The sequence below is a fragment of the Coregonus clupeaformis genome, chromosome 6, assembly GCF_020615455.1.
Source record: "Coregonus clupeaformis isolate EN_2021a chromosome 6, ASM2061545v1, whole genome shotgun sequence".
NCBI lineage: Eukaryota > Metazoa > Chordata > Actinopteri > Salmoniformes > Salmonidae > Coregonus > Coregonus clupeaformis.
The window spans coordinates 19,270,170-19,288,070 of record NC_059197.1 but is presented as its reverse complement, the minus strand read 5'-3'; the positions used below and the strand labels follow the sequence as shown (position 1 = coordinate 19,288,070).

The following is a 17,901-nucleotide window of genomic DNA, read 5'->3' as shown; positions in this document are numbered from 1 at the left end:
TTTGTACACAATAAAGAAAATCTATCAAATATCAAAATATTGCTCCCAGCATTGATCAAAGCTCAGAACGCTTACATTCTTGATCTGACTGAGTTCTAATCGTGCCTGCCTGTTTGTTTGTTATATTCTCCTGCCTCCCCGGGATTTGCCTTTTTAGCAGCACATTCACCACTTTCTCAGGGCATGAGACGTGAAACGAACTACCCTAGCTCGCACTCGCCTCAAGTAGACAACTGTGTTTGCGAGATTCCGGACAAAATACAATTTTAACACCTAAAGCAATCATTTGAAATCCTACAATTAACAGCAATCAACGGACACAATTGTCCTAATTTTCCCTTCCATGTTATTATCATTGCTGAATACATCCTCATCATTATTTCATAGCTTTGAAGATGGGGAACAAATATGACCACTCATCGCCTTGATTTATTATGCAGCACTTGTAGGGTCAGGTTTAATTTTGTGGTGAAGAGGGCAGAATCAGAAGTTAATCCCAGTTTTATAAAGCATGGCTGATGGGGAAGCGTGCAGCAAAGCTTAGAGCAAACAGCCACTACAACAAAGGTTGAGGATTAAGCAAGGGTTTTGGCTGAATATGCAGATGTGTTTTGGTGTGTGTCTACAATGTGATCTGCTGTCAGTGGTGCCTGTGGTGTCTGGGACATCTTTCAGTGGTGTACAGGGACTAGGACATCTGTCATTATTGGGACAGACAGACAGACAGACAGACAGACAGACAGACAGACAGACAGACAGACAGACAGACAGACAGACAGACAGACAGACAGACAGGCATGGTAATGATGTGAACGTTCAGATGTGCGTACACACAGCAAAAAAGAGCTTGTAATCTATCTCACACAGACACCTGCGCAGGAAGTTCTCTTCTCTCTCACACACAAATACAGACGTACACACATGCACGCAGGGTCACATGGTCTATTTATGGATGATAACTAGATGTTAAGGACCCATGTTAAGCCTTGCTGTTTCTGTGACTCTGACTAGAGAGGGAGAGAGATGGGGGGATGGAGGAATGGAGAGAGGGACTAGGTGAGAAGTGAAAACAGCAGCTGTAATAGAAAACAAACGTGGTTGTCTGGAGAGGGAGATGTGTGTGTGTGTATTTGTGTGTGTGCATTTGTGTGTGTTTGTTTGTGTGTTAGCCCTACTTCTCCAACACGGAGAGATCTACCAGGAAGAACGAGAGGGAGAGAAAAAGTGGAGACGAGGGGATGTTTAAAAAGGTAGAACTTCTGATTGTGCTTTAGGCTGGCAGTACTTCCTCCTCCTCCCTCTTCAATACAATATTTTTCTCTCTCTCTTCTCCTCTCTTAAGGACATGTTATTGTTTTTGTCAGTGTGTCTGACAGATTGAACAAGGGCCTTGGAGAGATGTATAAGCATCACAGATTGACAAGGGGACTACAGCAATATGACATTGTTGTTGTAGTACACTCTTGGAAAAAATTGTTCCAATAGGGTTCTTTGGCTGTCCCCATAGGAGAACCATTTTTGGCTTCCGGGTGGAACCCTCTGTGGAAAGGGTTCTACATGGAACCCAAACTATTTCTACCTGGAACCAAACAGGGATCTTCAAATGGTTATCTTACGGGGACAGCCGAAGAACCCTTTTAGGTTCTAGATAGCTCCTTTTTTCTAAGAGTGTAGGAGACTGGCGGTATGACATGTCCTTTAATCTCTGACCATGAAATGTTCCTCCCCCTTGCCTCTTCCATCACCGGCACCCTCTCGACACTGCCTAGAGGGATAAGAGTCCTCTCACAGAGGGGAGTGAGGGGGTGAAGCTTCTTCCTATAGTGAAACGTCTAAAATCCTAATTTGCAAAATACAAAAAGCAAACTGTTTTCAAAGAGAGGATTAGCTGTGAGCCGTGGGAGAGCGGCTAATGTCACCCTGCATAACATGACTCCTGGCCTCCGTGCTCTATGTGCTCTCTCTGTTTGTGTGTGTGTGTGTGTGTGTGTGTGTGTGTGTGTGTGTGTGTGTCTGAGTGTGTGTGTGTGTCTATTTCTGTAAGTTCTTAGAAGTTGGGAATCCTGTTTATACTTGAATGAATGCTGTGAACACTTGTTGTTGTATTTCTGTAGCCTGTATTGTGATATTCCTGAGCAGGTGTTAAGAGCTGTGTCAGCTGTGTTGATTACAGCAGCTATTTGACAGGCCTTTCCCAAAGGAGTGAGAGAGAGACAGAGAGAGAGAGAGAGAGAGAGAGAGAGAGAGAGAGAGAGAGAGAGAGAGAGAGAGAGAGAGAGAGAGAGAGAGAGAGAGAGAGAGAGAGAGAGAGAGAGAGAGAGAGAGAGAGAGAGAGAGAGAGAGAGAGAGCGAGAGAGAGAGAGAGAGAGAGAGACAGAGAGCGAGACAGCAAGAGACAGAGAGCGAGACAGCGAGAGACAGAGAGAGAAAGAGATAGAGAGAGAGAGATAGAGAGAGATAGAGAGACAGGGAGAGAGAGAGAGAGAGAGAGAGAGAGAGAGAGAGAGAGAGAGAGAGAGAGAGAGAGAGAGAGAGAGAGAGAGAGAGAGAGAGAGAGAGAGAGAGAGAGAGAGAGAGAGAGAGAGAGAGAGAGAGAGAGAGAGAGAGAGAGAGAGAGCGAGAGAGCGAGAGAGCGAGAGAGAGAGAGAGAGAGACAGAGAGCGAGACAGCAAGAGACAGAGAGCGAGACAGCGAGAGACAGAGAGAGAAAGAGATAGAGAGAGAGAGATAGAGAGAGATAGAGAGACAGGGAGAGAGATAGAAGAGAGAGAGAGAGAGAGAGAGAGAGAGAGAGAGAGAGAGAGAGAGAGAGAGAGAGAGAGAGAGAGAGAGAGAGAGGCATATACACATGCACAACCACCCACAGAAATATACTTCAAAAGACAGTGATACTGATCGTCGCTGGCAGATTTTAAGAGGTGCAAACTGAATCAAAGGCATTCATCGAGACACAGAAAGACACAGAGACAGACCCTATGTACACCTCCCACGGTTCAGCCCTCCTAGTACTAATCACCTTGCCAGCCAGGTTTGCAGACAGGTTTGACGTCGATGTGTACCGCCACGCTCTCTGTGGATCTCTTCTGTCCGCAGTCGAAGGCTTTGACCAGGACCTCATACTGTTGCTGCTTATCAAAGCTCAGCTTCTCTGTGTTCCTGATGTTACCTACGGAGGACAGGAGAGGTCAGAGGTCAGATTTTCAGTGTTCCTGATGTTACCTACAGAGGACAGGAGAGGTCAGAGGTCAGGTTCTCTGTGTTCCTGATGTTACCTATGGAGGACAGGGAAGATGTCAGAGGTCAGGTTCTCTATGTTCCAAATTTTACCTACGGAGGACAGGAGAGGTCTGAGGTCATGGAAGGTCACAATCAATAGGCTACTGTCCATAATAATAATAATATGCCATTTAGCAGACGCTTTTATCCAAAGCGACTTACAGTCATGCGTGCATACATTTTTTTTTTTGTGTATGGGTGGTCCCGGGGATCGAACCCACTACCTTGGCGTTACAAGCGCCGTGCTCTACCAGCTGAGCTACAGAGGACCACATTTGAACTGAATGAGAAATGTCACAATCATTGCCGTCCCCAGGACAAAGCTTGTCTATGTGAGTGTGTACAAGCATGTGCGCGCGTGTGTGTGTGTGTGTGTGTGTGTGTGTGAGAAAAAAGCATAGAGGGATCTGTTGCAGTCCTAATGTGCTGCTTAATATTTGATAAGGTAGACTTCAGGCTGATAAGAACAGGGCTGAATCAAAAAGGGTGCGTGTGTGTGTCTGACAGATGAGGCGACACAGTGAAATGGGATGAGGCTGCAGAACACATCAACATAACGTGCAGGTGGAGAGATACTGTTTGTAGGGATAAGAGCTGTGATGGAGAGATGGAGACGCTAGTTTAGCAAGAATACAAATGATAGTGAATGTATGAAAAATAGGAAAAAACTGCCTTTACAGTGAACTGTTAACAAGTTGACTTCACTGTGTGCGACTCATCTGTGAGACACACACACACTCACTCACACATAATAACGCAGAGTGCTTTCCACCTGACAGATATGCCTATTCCCATGCCTTCAATTATAACATCAACTTACACGTGTCAGCAGCCAAAACGCTCTGCGTCGGCTGACAACTGGTCAAAGCTAATAAATGAAATGTTAACCCCCTGCGTTTCCCAATGACAGACAACAGACTCTCTCTCTATCCTCCTCCTCTCTGTCCACGTCTTCTCTCTCTATCATCCTCCTCTCTGTCCTCGTCTTCTCTCTCTATCCTGCTCCTCTCTGTCCTTGTCTTCTCTGTCTATCCTCCTCCTCTCTGTCCTCGTCTCTCTATCCTCCTCCTCTCTGTCCTCGTCTTCTCTCTCTATCCTCCTTCTCTCTGTCCTCGTCTTCTCTCTCTATCCTCCACCTCTCAGTCCTCGTATTGTCTCTCTATCCTCCTCCTCTCTGTCCTCGTCTTGTCTCTCTATCCCCCTCCTCTCTGTCCTCGTCTTCTCTCTATCCTCCCCCTCTCTGTCCTCGTCTTCTCTCTCTATCCTCCCCTTCTCTGTCCTCGTCTTCTCTCTCTATCCTCCACCTCTCTGTCCTCGTCTTCTCTCTCTATCCTCCTCCTCTCTGTCCTCGTCTCTCTATCCTACTCCTCTCTGTCCTCGTCTTCTCTCTCTATCCTCCTTCTCTCTTTTCTCGTATACTCTCTCTATCCTCCCCCATCTGTCCTTGTCTTCTCTCTCTATCCTCCTCCTCTCTGTCCTTGTCTTCTCTCTCTATCCTCCTCCTCTCTGTCCTCGTCTTCTCTCTCTATCCTCCTCCTCTCTGTCCTTGCCTTCTCTCTATCCTCCCCCTCTCTGTCCTCGTCTCCTCTCTCTATCCTCCCCTTCTCTGTCCTCATCTTCTCTCTCTATCCTCCTCCTCTCTGTCCTCGTTTTGTCTCTCTATCCTCCTCCTCTCTGTCCTCGTCTTGTCTCTCTATCCCCCTCCTCTCTGTCCTCGTCTTCTCTCTATCCTCCCCCTCTCTGTCCTCGACTTCTCTCTCTATCCTCCCCCTCTCTGTCCTTGTCTTCTCTCTCTATCCTCCTCCTCTCTGTCCTCTTCTTCTCTCTCTATCCTCCTCCTCTCTGTACTTGTCTTCTCTCTCTATACTCCTCCACTCTGTCCTTGTCTTCTCTTTATCCTCCTCCTCTTTTTCCTCGTCTTCTCTCTCTATCCTCCCCCTCTCTGTCCTCGTCTTGTCTCTCTATCCTCCTCCTCTCTGTCCACGTCTTCTCTCTCTATCCTCCTCCTCTCTGTCCTCGTCTTGTCTCTCTATCCTGTTCCTCTCTGTCCTCGTCTTCTCTCTCTATCCTCCCCCTATCTGTCCTCGTCTTCTCTCTCTATCCTCATCCGCTCTGTCCTCGTCTTCTCTCTCTATCCTCCCCCTCTCTGTCCTCATCTTGTCTCTCTATCATCCTCCTTTCTGTCCTTGTCTTCTCTCTCTATCCTCCTCCTCTCTGTCCTCGTCTTCTCTCTCTATCCTCCTTCTCTCTGTCCTCGTCTTTTCTCTCTATCCTCTTCCTCTCTGTCCTCGTCTTCTCTCTCTATCCGCCTCCTCTCTATCCTCGTCTTGTCTCTCTATCCCCTCCTCTCTGTCCTCGTCTTCTCTCTATCCTCCTCCTCTCTGTCCTCATCTTCTCTCTCTATCCTCCTCCTCTCTGTCCTCGTCTTGTCTCTCTATCCTCCTCCTCTCTGTCCTCGTCTCTCTATCCTCCTCCTCTCTGTCTTCGTCTTGTCTCTCTATCCCCCTCCGCTCTGTCCTCGTCTTCTCTCTCTATCCTCCTCCTCTCTGTCTTCGTCTCTCTATCCTCCTCCTCTCTGTCCTCATCTTCTCTCTCTATCCTCCTCTCTGTCCTCGTCTTGTCTCTCTATCCTCCTCCTCTCTGTCCTCGTCTTCTCTCTCTATCCTCCTCTCTGTCCTCGTCTTGTCTCTCTATCCTCCTCCTCTCTGTCCTCGTCTTGTCTCTCTATCCTCCTCCTCTCTGTCCACGTCTTCTCTCTCTATCCTCCTCCACTCTGTCTTCGTCTTCTCTCTCTATCCTCCTCCTCTCTGTCCTCGTCTTCTCTCTCTATCCTACTCCTCTCTGTCCTCGTCTTCTCTCTCTATCCTCCCCCTCTCTGTCCTCGTCTTCTCTCTATCCTCCTCCTCTCTATCCTCGTCTTTTCCTTCAGTCCATTATTTCTCTCTTGTTTAGTTTTTCTCTTTTCTATCCGTCTCTTGTTCTGTCCTAATACCCTCTTTTCTCTCTCTCTCTCTCTCTCTCTCTCTCTCTCTCTCTCTCTCTCTCTCTCTCTCTCTCTCTCTCTCTCTCTCTCTCTCTCTCTCTCTCTCTCTCTCTCTCTCTCTTTCAATTTCTCTCTCTCCGTCTCTCTCTCTCCGTCTCTCTCTGTCTCTCTCTCTCAGTCTCTCTCTCTCTCTCTGTCTCTCTCAGTCTCTCTCTTTTTCAGTCTCTCTCGTTCTCCATCTCTCTCAGTCTCTCTCTCTCTTTCAGTCTCTCTCTCTCTCAGTCTCTCTCTCCCTCAGTCTCTCTCTCAATTTAAATATCCCTCTCTCTCTCAATCTCCCTCTCTATCTCCCTCTCTATCTCCCTCTCTATCTCCCTCTTTCTCTCTGTCCCTCTCTCCCTGCTCTCTCTCTCTCTCTCTCTCTCTCTCTCTCTCGCTCTTGCTCTCTCTCTAACCCTAACCCTCTCTTTCTCTCTCTCTCTCTCTGAACTGTTCTAATAAGCCACTCAGGTTTTCTCTCTGTGGGTAATAACAGAGTGATCCTCTCAGACACACAGAACAATCTGGCCAGGCCCCATGCACCACTCAATCTGCATTTGACTCTAAACGAGCATACCAAGAGCCAGTCGCAACCCAGACACTGAGAAGACTATGGAAAGCAGTGCGACTGGAGCCTTTGAAAGCCACCTTCACTCCATTTTGGATTAAGAGCAGGAAAGAGCGAGGATCACTAGAAGACATGACAGTAGGCAGTAAATATGTGTGTGTTTGTGATCTGGTTTGTGGAGAGTGAAGGTCTTGAGTCTTGAATCAGTGGGCGAACTTGTCCCTGATATCGGTGGCCACAGAGAGCATGCTGTACCTCAGGAAGGGACATCTGTCAATGTGTTTATTTTTATGTGTGTGTTTGTGTACGCACGCTTGTGTGTGTGTGTGTGTGTGTGTGTGTGTGTGTGTGTGTGTGTGCACTTGCCCATGTGTGTGTTTGTCATGATGCGGTCCATTGCATTTACTAACCATTGCGGTCGATAGCAAAGGGTGTGTTGGTGGTGGTGATCTGGTAGTTACAGATCTGGCTGTACTGTGGAGAACAGTCTTGGTCTGTAGCCTCCACCTGCAGGATGCTGTCATAGATTTTCCCCTCTGTCACCGCTGCGTGGTACTGGGCCTCCCGGAACACTGGAGAGAACTCATTCACATCATTCACCTGGATGTGTACCACCGCCCTGTGGACAACAGGGGGAGACAGAGTTGACAGGGGAGAAAGAAGCCAAAGGTCAAGGCAGGATAACGTTTTTATAAAAGCTCTGGTTAGAGTGGATACGAGTAATGCAAGGGATGCCATGCAGGGTTTCCCAACAAGGTGCAGGTTTTCCCAACAAGGTATTGGGGTTCCCTTCACCGCAGAAACTCCACCCTCAGCACATCTGATTCAGTTGATCATCAAGACCATTGGTTAGTTCAATCATGTGTGCTGGTGTTGGAATAAAACATATGGAAGCAGTAAGAGACGGTTGGTTGAGGTTTCTTTTATATATTGTTGTGGTTAAGGTGAGGGATTGTGCCAGAATTCCTTTGACAAGATTTACTCTAATGCCTTCGGATGAATAACCCTCTGGCTAGTTAACCCAATGATACCATGGTAATCTACTGCCTACTAATGAATAACCCTCTGGCTAGTTAACCCAATGATACCATGGTAATCTACTGCCTACTAATGGATAACCCTCTGGCTAGTTAACCCAATGATACCATGGTAATCTGCTTCTACTAATGAATAACCCTCTGGCTAGTTAACCCAATGATACCATGGTAATCTGCTTCTACTAATGAATAACCCTCTGGCTAGTTAACCCAATGATACCATGGTAATCTGCTTCTACTAACGAATAACCCTCTGGCTAGTTAACCCAATGATACCATGGTAATCTACTGCCTACTAATGGATAACCCTCTGGCTAGTTAACCCAATGATACCATGGTAATCTGCTTCTACTAATGAATAACCCTCTGGCTAGTTAACCCAATGATACCATGGTAATCTGCTTCTACTAATGAATAACCCTCTGGCTAGTTAACCCAATGATACCATGGTAATCTGCTTCTACTAATGAATAACCCTCTGGCTAGTTAACCCAATGGTACCAAGGTAATCTGCTTCTATTAATGAATAACCCTCTGGCTAGTTAACCCAATGATACCAAGGTAATCTGCTTCTACTCATCAGTTTTATTCATTGTTTATTATTATTGTACCATATCAGAGTCACTCCATTCATAATTTAGTAAAGTACTTATCACATTAGATTTATATTGAATTGAAAACATATTTACCCACAATGTGTTAATCAATACTCTTCCTCTGGTCATGTAGAATAAGGCAACTGATTGCATAATCAATTGACTGATTTATTGATTGACAAGAGGGTGATGGATTGAGGTCACAAAAATGAAGTTTGCAGTGCTTGAGAAACAAACAGACAATGACAACAATACCCCAGTGAGCTGTGTGAGAAAAGCACAACAGACCTGGTACATTGTTTCGGATTAAGATAATGCCAATCATGATAACAATGGACTTATCCTCTTAGAGTCAAATCCAAAGCCCTGTCAGACATCTGCTGGGCCAGTGATTCCACATGGACAACAACAGGAGACAGCAGGAGACTGGATGCCTCCATAATGCATTTTCCACACCATCTTATCTCTCTCTGCCGCATAGCCAATGGAACTTTGTTTCTTTCCATTTGAACACACACAAACACTTGCAAGTCTACACCCCCCCAAACATTTAAAAAAAAACATGTTTTAGTCATTTAGCAGATGCTCTTATCCAGAGCGACTTACAGGAGCAATTAGGGTTAAGTGCCTTGCTCAAGGGCACATCGACAGATTATTCACCTAGTCGGCTCAGTGATTAGAACTAGCGACCTTTCAGTTACTGCCACAACGCTCTTAACCACTAAGCTATCTGCCGCCCAAACATGGACAGAACACACAAACACACACAACAACCATTATAAATCAGGCATCAACTGTGCTAACGGTAATGCTAAGTGCTAGCCCCAGCAGTAACAGTGCCACTGCCAGACAGGGAAATGCTAAGTGCTAGCCCCAGCAGTAACAGTGCCACAGCCAGACCGTACTGAATGTGGCATCAGCACCAGTGGTAAGCAGTAAATCCCTCTGCAGCTTGACCTGTCATATTAATGTGTCTCTCTCATAAACATCACCCCCTCCTCCCCCAGACCCCCCCCCACCAACTGGATGGAGGGAGGGAGGGATGTCTGATGGGATAAGGGTGGGGTGGAGGGGGAGTGGCCCAGGTACACATCTGGCTGAAAACAGATGCCTGGCTTCCTGTCCCTCTCCAGTGCCAGTGAGGGTTATTAGAGAGAGAGAGAGAGAGAGAGAGAGAGAGAGAGAGAGAGAGAGAGAGAGAGAGAGAGAGAGAGAGAGAGAGAGAGAGAGAGAGAGAGAGAGAGAGAGAGAGAGAGAGAGAGAGAGAGAGAGAGAGAGAGAGTGTGTACGCTTGTGTGTGTCTGTGTGTGTGTGTGTATGTATACTTGTATGTGTGTGTGCGTGCAGCGGGCACGGTGCCAGACCAGCTCCAGCCTCAAGCCATCCCCCTGCTCACTGGGTACAACACAACACAACACAAGACAACACAACACAACACAAAGCTGATGAAAAGGATCCAACATAGGCAAGAACCAACCTAAAAAAAACACAACACTGGATTCAAATGACCAAGGGGTGCAGAAAATCTCACAACACCAAGAGTCTGTATTATCGAATAAAGACAGAACCCAAGGGGATCTTGTAGGCTATATGACAATATGGAGACCAATTCATTCCAATCCGAAGGGAGGTGTGTCTGTATACGACAGGGTAATCCTAGTCTTTCTTAGGCCTGATGTTGGGGCTCTTTCCTCTCTCCCTCAGCTGACCCCTGGGGTAGTGCATCTGCCAGATACTATAGGTGTAGGATCTTAATTTTATCACCCTGTTTTTGAATGACTACCTCATCTCTGTACCCCACACATAGAGTACAATTATCTGTAAGGTCCCTCAGTCGAGCAGTGAATTTCAATCACAGATTCAAAGACCAGGGAGGTTTTCCAATGCCTCGCAAAGAAGGGCACCTATTGGTAAAAAAAAGCAGACATTGAATATCTCTTTGAGCATGGTGAAATTATGAATTACACTTTGGATGGCGTATCAATACACCGAGTCACTGCAAAGATACAGGCGTCCAAACTCAGTTGCCAGAGGAAGGAAACCGCTCAGGGATTTCCCCATGAGGCCAATGGTGAAATTAAAACAGTTACAGAGGCTGTGATAGGAGAAAACTGAGGGTTGATCAACAACATTGTAGTTACTCCACAATACTAACCTAAATGACAGAGTGAAAAGAAGGAAGCCTGTGCAGAATACAAATATTCCAAAACATGCATCCTGTTTCTAACAAGGCACAAAAGTAATATTGCAACAAAAAATATGTTTTGTCCTGAATACAAAGTATTATGTTTGGGGCACCACTCTTCATATTTTCAAGCATAGTGGTGGCTGAATCATGTTATGGGTATGCTTGTAATCGTTAAGGACTGGGGAGTTTTTCAGAAGAAAAAAAAAGAAACGGAATGGAGCTAAGCACAGGCAAAATCCTAGAGGAAAACCTGGTTCAGTCTGCTTTCCACCAGACACTGGGAGATGAATTCACCTTTCAGCAGGACAATAACCTAAAACACAAGGCCAAATCTACACTGGAGTTGCTTACCAAGAAAACAGTGAATGTTCTTGAGTGGCAGAGTTACAGTTTTTACTTAAATATACTTGAAAATCTATGGTAAGACCTGAAAATGATTGTATAGCAATGATCAACAACCAATTTGACAGAGCCTGAAGAATTTAGAAAATAATAATGGGAAAATGCTGCACAATCCAGGTGTAGAAAGCTCTTAGAGACTTACCCAGAAAGACTCACAACTGTAATCGCTGCCAAAGGTGCTTCTACAAAGTATTGACTCAGGGGTGTGAATACTTACAGTTTTTTACAATCACTTTGGCACTAATTTCAGAACCATGACGTCATTTTTCAAAACTCTAGACACAAAACTCACAACCAATGATCAAAATGCAAATTTTTCAAAACTCTAACACTTTTTTCAATTGCTTGGATACAATACACATAAAACTAAGATAATTTGTTAATTTAACGAAAATCACCTGTTCAATATGACACAACTTAACATCAAAGTACTACTATTTCAAAAGGCAATTCACACATTACATTTCAGATGAGTGTCTATTCATTTCATTACAATTATCCAGCTATCAATTGATACAACTGCTCAAAATGATAAGTAACTGTTGCATTACTCTTAATGCATAGTTGTATGGAAACAGACAAACAATATTCCATGTTTAGATCATGAAAGTTTCAAGATAACGAGATTCATTGTCACCAATTAGCATGGAGCACGAACCAATTAGACTACATTATCTATGGATGTAATATTTCATCATCATTCTTTATCAGACACCGTTTCTATGGTCCCATGTACCACCTTTTCACACTATTTACAGTATTGACAGTACTGCACTGTATGGATGCAGGCCCTTGTAATTGCTTGTCCAATTCTGCCAACTCGTTACTGATGATTGAGTTCACATTGTGGAATGAGTATATAAAGAATTTATTGGGATCCACTTGCAACAACATAGTGATACATACTGTAACATGGAGCCGGCAGGTGATCCAGGTCACAATAGAGGTCAAGCAGTGATGGGAGGAAGACGAGGAAGACGTGTTGGTAAAAGGAATGGCAGGGGACAAGCACCCCTTCTGAGAGGTGGTCGTGGGCCTCGTTTGAGAGGTGTGGGGGAACGTGGTAGAGGACAAGGCCACGGACCAAGACAGCGGCAGCAACAGCAAAGAGTGTCCAATGAAATCTGAGCAATAGTTGTAGACCATGTCATAAATCATGGCATGACAATGACTGAGGCGGCTACAATGATACAACCAAACCTCAGAAGGTCAACCGTGGCCTCAATAATCAGAACTTTCCTCAATGAGAACCGGTAAGTCGTCAGCATGCACTAAACATTATGCTACTCTCAATTGTCAAATGACTGCATACCAATGTTTATCACAGAGTAGGTGATGTGACCAAGTGTCTTCTTACTGTAATGTTCCCTGTAGAATTGAGACTAGGCCAAATAGGGGAGGCAGAGGCAAAATTCTGACTGACCAACAAGAGCAGGCTGTGGTTGATTTGGTTCGGGCCAGAAATGATATTCGCCTTACAGAAATTCGCCAGCATATCTTGGACAATGAAGACATGTTTAACAATGTGGAATCCATAAGTTTGCTGACTATTGCACGCATGCTGAAAAGGCACCAGGTGTCTTTAAAACAACTATACTGTGTGCCTTTTGAAAGAAATGCAGACAGAGTGAAGCAAATTAGGACTGAGTATGTTCAGGTATGTTCAGTTTCAAGATGGCTGTTGTTATAAAATTCCCTAATAATTCTACATTGTACAGTAATCAGTAAATCTCTTTCCAAAATGTATTTTTAGAGGGTGATGGAGCTGGATGCTGATGACAACCATCACAAATTCATATATTTGGATGAGGCAGGCTTTAACCTGGCCAAGACAAGGAGGAGAGGTCGGAATTTAATTGGCCAGCGGGCAACCATCCAAGTACCTGGACAACGTGGGGCCAACATTACCATGTGTGCGGCTATATCAGAAGATGGTGTGGTGGGACGCAGACCTCGTATTGGATCATATAATGCAGCTCTCCTTGTAACCTTCCTTGATGAGCTCGATCAGGTCTGTAGAGCTGATGGCATGACCTATGTCATTGTGTGGGATAATGTCAGGTTCCACCATGCTCATATGGTGCAAGCATGGTTTCAGGCCCATGCACAATTTACCTCCCTGTATTTACCCCCATACTTTCCTTTCTGATGAAAATGTAGAAGTACAGTAATCACTCCTATGTTTTGCTTTTTACAGTACAAGCAAGCAAGTTGAGGAACACTGCATTTGATGTTTTACAGTACTGTATTGTTTTCATCAATATATTTCAGATTTTGTTCAATTATTCCACTGTGTCTGTAGTATTCTCTCTACTACTGCAGTACTTTTACAGGGATGTATTTACATGTAGTACCATAATGTACTATGGACCTATTTTGTACTACAATATTTAATGATTGTACGAACAATGACACAGTGAAACTATCGGTTGCTTGTGTGTGGGTGATCTAAATTAACGTTTCATTGGTATTTCACAATACATTTGTTTTTTGAACCAATGATTGTGCAAGTGCAAGATTTCTTTAAAGGTATGAATGCACAATGCAATGTTTTGAACATTGGACAGCCTGTGTTACAAGTGATGACCGTTTTGAGTTTTGTGTCTAGAGTTTTGAAAAAAGACGTCAAGGTTCTGAAATTAGTGCCAAAGTGATTGTAAAAAACTGTAAGTAAATGGAAATATAGGTATTTCATTTTCTATAACTTTCTCAACATGTTTTCACTTTGTCATTATGGGGTATTGTGTGTAGATGGGTGAGAAAAACAAATGTAATCTGTTTTGAATTCAGGCTGTAACAAGAAAATGTGGAATAAATCAAGGGGTATGAATACTTTCTGAAGGCACTGTATATCACAATGCATCATGACAGTTTATGCTAATGAGTGACAGCTCTTTGCTCACATTCGCTTGTGTGAGAGTCTGTGTGTGTCGGTATGTGTATGTACGTGTGTGTGTGTGTGTGTATGTGTCGGTATGTATGTGTGCTAGTGTGTATATACAGTATTTGTCTGTCTGTGTGTGTGTGTGCGCGCAGGTGTGTGTGTGTGTGTGAGTGAGTGTTCCTGTGTGTGTGTGTATGAGTGTTCCTGTGTGTGTGTGTGTGTGAGTGAGTATTCCTGTGTGTGTGTGTGTGTGAGTGAGTGTTCCTGTGTGTGTGTGTGTGAGTGAGTGTTCCTGTGTGTGTGTGTGTGAGTGAGTGTTCCTGTGTGTGTGTGTGTGTGAGTGAGTGTTCCTGTGTGTGTGTGTGTGTGTGTGTGTGTCGATCCTCTCAGCCGCGGGAAGGTGCTGCCATCCGTTGAGATAATTAGTCGTTCCAAAATCTCCGGGGCAGGGAGATGAGGAACACACGGCCTTTTCAGAATCACAAGTGACAAGTTTAATAACCACCTCACGACGACCACAGCACGGGCAGAAACATGGCGGCTTTAGAATGAGTTTCTAGATTAGCCCTGAGAGTCACTCTGGAGTCTAGACAACCAGGAGGTCAGGGGTTAACATCCTAGATGAGCTTCTACTACCGTCGCTGACCGGGTCACTTAACCCAGATACCCTTGTATTAAACCTCCTCCAACAGCCCTCCAGCACTTAACCCATGTAATAAATCTATCACTCACTGCTGATGGGGAGAGATGGGGAAGTTAAAGCATGTGACACTTTCACACAGGAAGTGAGAGGAGTAGACATTAATTATGACATCTACTTAGAAATACTTAAATTTGTGTCTGGGTACACACATTTGGCATGAATGTGGTGGTGCTGTGACTCAGAACTAATCATGCATTCACATAATTATTTCATTAGGATTTTAAAAAGCAGTATAATGAAAACATTTCATCACGGTTAAAATGGAGAATAAAGGTTTAAAATTGATTTTCAGAATAAAGTGCTCTGATTCAGAGTTATTGTTCGGTGGGACAATCTGTCAATGTGACTCACTGGTAGTCAACGCTGATAAGCCATACTTGTTTCCATAGTGATTTCAGTTACATACAGTGGGGAGAACAAGTATTTGATACACTGCCGATTTTGCAGGTTTTCCTACTTACAAAGCATGTAGAGGTCTGTAATTTTTATCATAGGTACACTTCAACTGTGAGAGATGGAATCTAAAACAAAAATGCAGAAAATCACATTGTATGATTTTTAAGTAATTAATTTGCATTATATTGCATGACATAAGTATTTGATCACCTACCAACCAGTAAGAATTCCGGCTCTCACAGACCTGTTAGTTTTTCTTTAAGAAGCCCTCCTGTTCTCCACTCATTACCTATATTAACTGCACCTGTTTGAACTCGTTACCTGTATAAAATACACTTGTCCACACACTCAATCAAACAGACTATGGATATAGTTAGTATGCGAAAGGTTCCCGGATGTCGTACTACATTTGCCAAAATACGAAGTATACAAGCAGTGGACACTATTTCCATGCTTTTAGGGCCCATAATGCAATTCTTCAGAAAATGGGCGTGGCTTCACAACATTTTCAGATTTTAAGAAAATGCCAGAAAATATGCAGCCAACGTCCAACGAGAGCTAATTATGACAAATGTTAAGAACATTTTGAGCAATGTAATAAAATAATAATAAAATAATGACTTTTCAAATAAGTTACGTTACACATTATGTTGGCTGACAATTTGTTAGCTACGCTATCCTTACAAACCGCATAGCATATCATTACAGCAGTTTGTTAGCTAGCTAGCTAACGTTAGTTGGCTACTAATACATCAAACTTGCCAGTATATTAACTATATGCTATCTAACTAACTACTCAATGTTTATTGACTTGACTTGATTATTCACGTCAGTCTTAGCTTAGCTAAGTGGTATAGTCGTTGTGCGTTCTCAATGGACATTGTTAACTCAGGTACGTTCGTAAATTCGTTCTGCTATCTACTTAGAGTGTGCCAGAGGGTAGAGCGCAGAATAACTGATTAATTTACGAACGCTCAACACACGTTGAATAAGGCCAGTGTCAGTAAACGTCGGCAAAAAAACATAATTAAATTGTTACCAGCAGCACAGTTACAGTCACCAAAGCTCTGGATAACATGAAAACAGCCTAACCAGCTCTGCTAGGGCGAGTAAAATGGTCAGAGTGAGGTGTTCGCTCATTTGTGTCTGGAAGTAACTAGACAACATTAGCAAGTTAGCTTGGGTGCTTAGCTGCCGTTGTGAGGTCAGAACACTCGGATCAACCCTACTCCTCCAGTGTGCGCTCTGAACGCTCCGAGAGCAAAACGCTCTGAATTTACGAATGGACAATCTGACAACGCTCTGAATTTACAAATGAGCAGAGCGCACTCTGGCACTCCAGATTGAATTTACACCAGAAGTCATAAGATGTCTAGCTAGTCATTTGTTTTGCTAACAAGCTAGCAAGAGGTTGCATAGCAACAGCATCAACTTCCGTTAAACAGGTGTAGCGCTAGTACGCTCAACTGAAGGATACCGTTCGTTTACAGTGTACTAAAATGAACTAATAGTATATAGTATATACTCATTAAGTATGTAGTATACGGTATGTTAGTATGGGTATTCGAACACAGCTCAAGACAATGAGAGAAAAAGCAGAATCAGCTAAAAATACTAAAGAAAGGGAGGCAGAGGATGGCTATATCAGAAGAGAGGGAGAGAGAGAGAGAGAGAGAGAGAGAGGGATGAAGAGAGTTTAAGCGATGGTCCCTGTGTCATCTCGGATCCCGTGGCCTGTTCTCTTTACTGGGTAATGTTCTTGACTGCTCTCCTTCTGCGAAGCTGACATGTCATGTGTAATTTGGGCTGAGCCGTAGGCAGGGATTTTTTCACCTACTCTAAATCTGAGAGCCACTCTGACTGACGCTCTCCTCTCCGCTTGTCCGGATCCCTAAAAACGCCAGATTCGTCCTCCGGGAAACAGACAAGAGAAGGAACGCCAGCGAAGTACAGGCTATTGAAGCTAAGACTGTCATCCCTGAATGCTCACACAGAACCTGTGTCATAGAATGTATGTTTACATTTAGTTGTGTTACTTCATACGTCCCACAACCAGGGATGCAGGGATAACCTGAAAAATACATCCCAGGACAACATTTACCTACTGATACACACACCCAGGGACACAACTTTGGTTTTAGAAGTGGGGGGGAGGCAAACGCATGGTCCTATTTTGTATCACATTCCAATTATAAAACTGGAGGGGACAAAAATGCAATTTCAGAATGTGGGGGGGACGGACGGACGGACGGCATGTCCCCCCTGTCCCCAGTGAAAGTTGCGCCCCTGCACACACCTGCTGCTATAATTCCAGGCCTGGTGTGTGTGTGTGTGTGTGTGTGTGTGTGTGTGTGTGTGTGTGTGTGTGTGTGTAGGAGATGCTAGTTTTCTGTGTGAGCTCCCACTGAGGAAGGTGAAAGGTGTGAGCAGCGAGAGAGTGAGGAGAGACACAAACAGAGTGGAAATGACACAGTCATAAGAGACTGTGGAGAAAGCGTTTTCAGAGGAAGCCTTAGCTCATAGTGTGGTGAATCGTTTTCATCAGTGCACCACTTTAAAATAGTTTACTGGCTGTTTTCATCCTACACTGCTGAAACACCAGGGTTTCTAGGTCTAGGTAAAATGTATTGCCCAATGACCTTTGAAAACCCGCCCACAAGGCCTGAAAACTAGGCCCCAAAAAAATGTGAGCAGCAAGAGAGGAGTTGCCACATTTATTCAATAAACCCTTTTTCCATTACGTTATAGAGCGAATTAAGAAGGAATATAGCCGTCATTTTTAACGATGTAGGCTAAGAAGCAAAATGTGGTTTTCCATCAAAATAATAA

The 17,901-nt window shown here is 44.2% G+C and overlaps 1 protein-coding gene across 1 annotated transcript in view; it reads right to left on the bottom strand.

Moving 5' to 3' along the window:
* The window catches only part of LOC121567698 (calsyntenin-2), a 405,076-nt gene that overhangs the window by 107,999 nt on the left and 279,176 nt on the right, over window positions 1-17,901 (bottom strand). The window contains exons 4-5 of the mRNA XM_041877918.2: window positions 7,277-7,485; window positions 3,017-3,166 (exon numbers count right to left, since the gene is read on the bottom strand). Coding sequence (XP_041733852.1) covers window positions 3,017-3,166; window positions 7,277-7,485 — 359 coding nt within the window. The remainder of the gene's footprint in view (window positions 1-3,016; window positions 3,167-7,276; window positions 7,486-17,901) is intronic.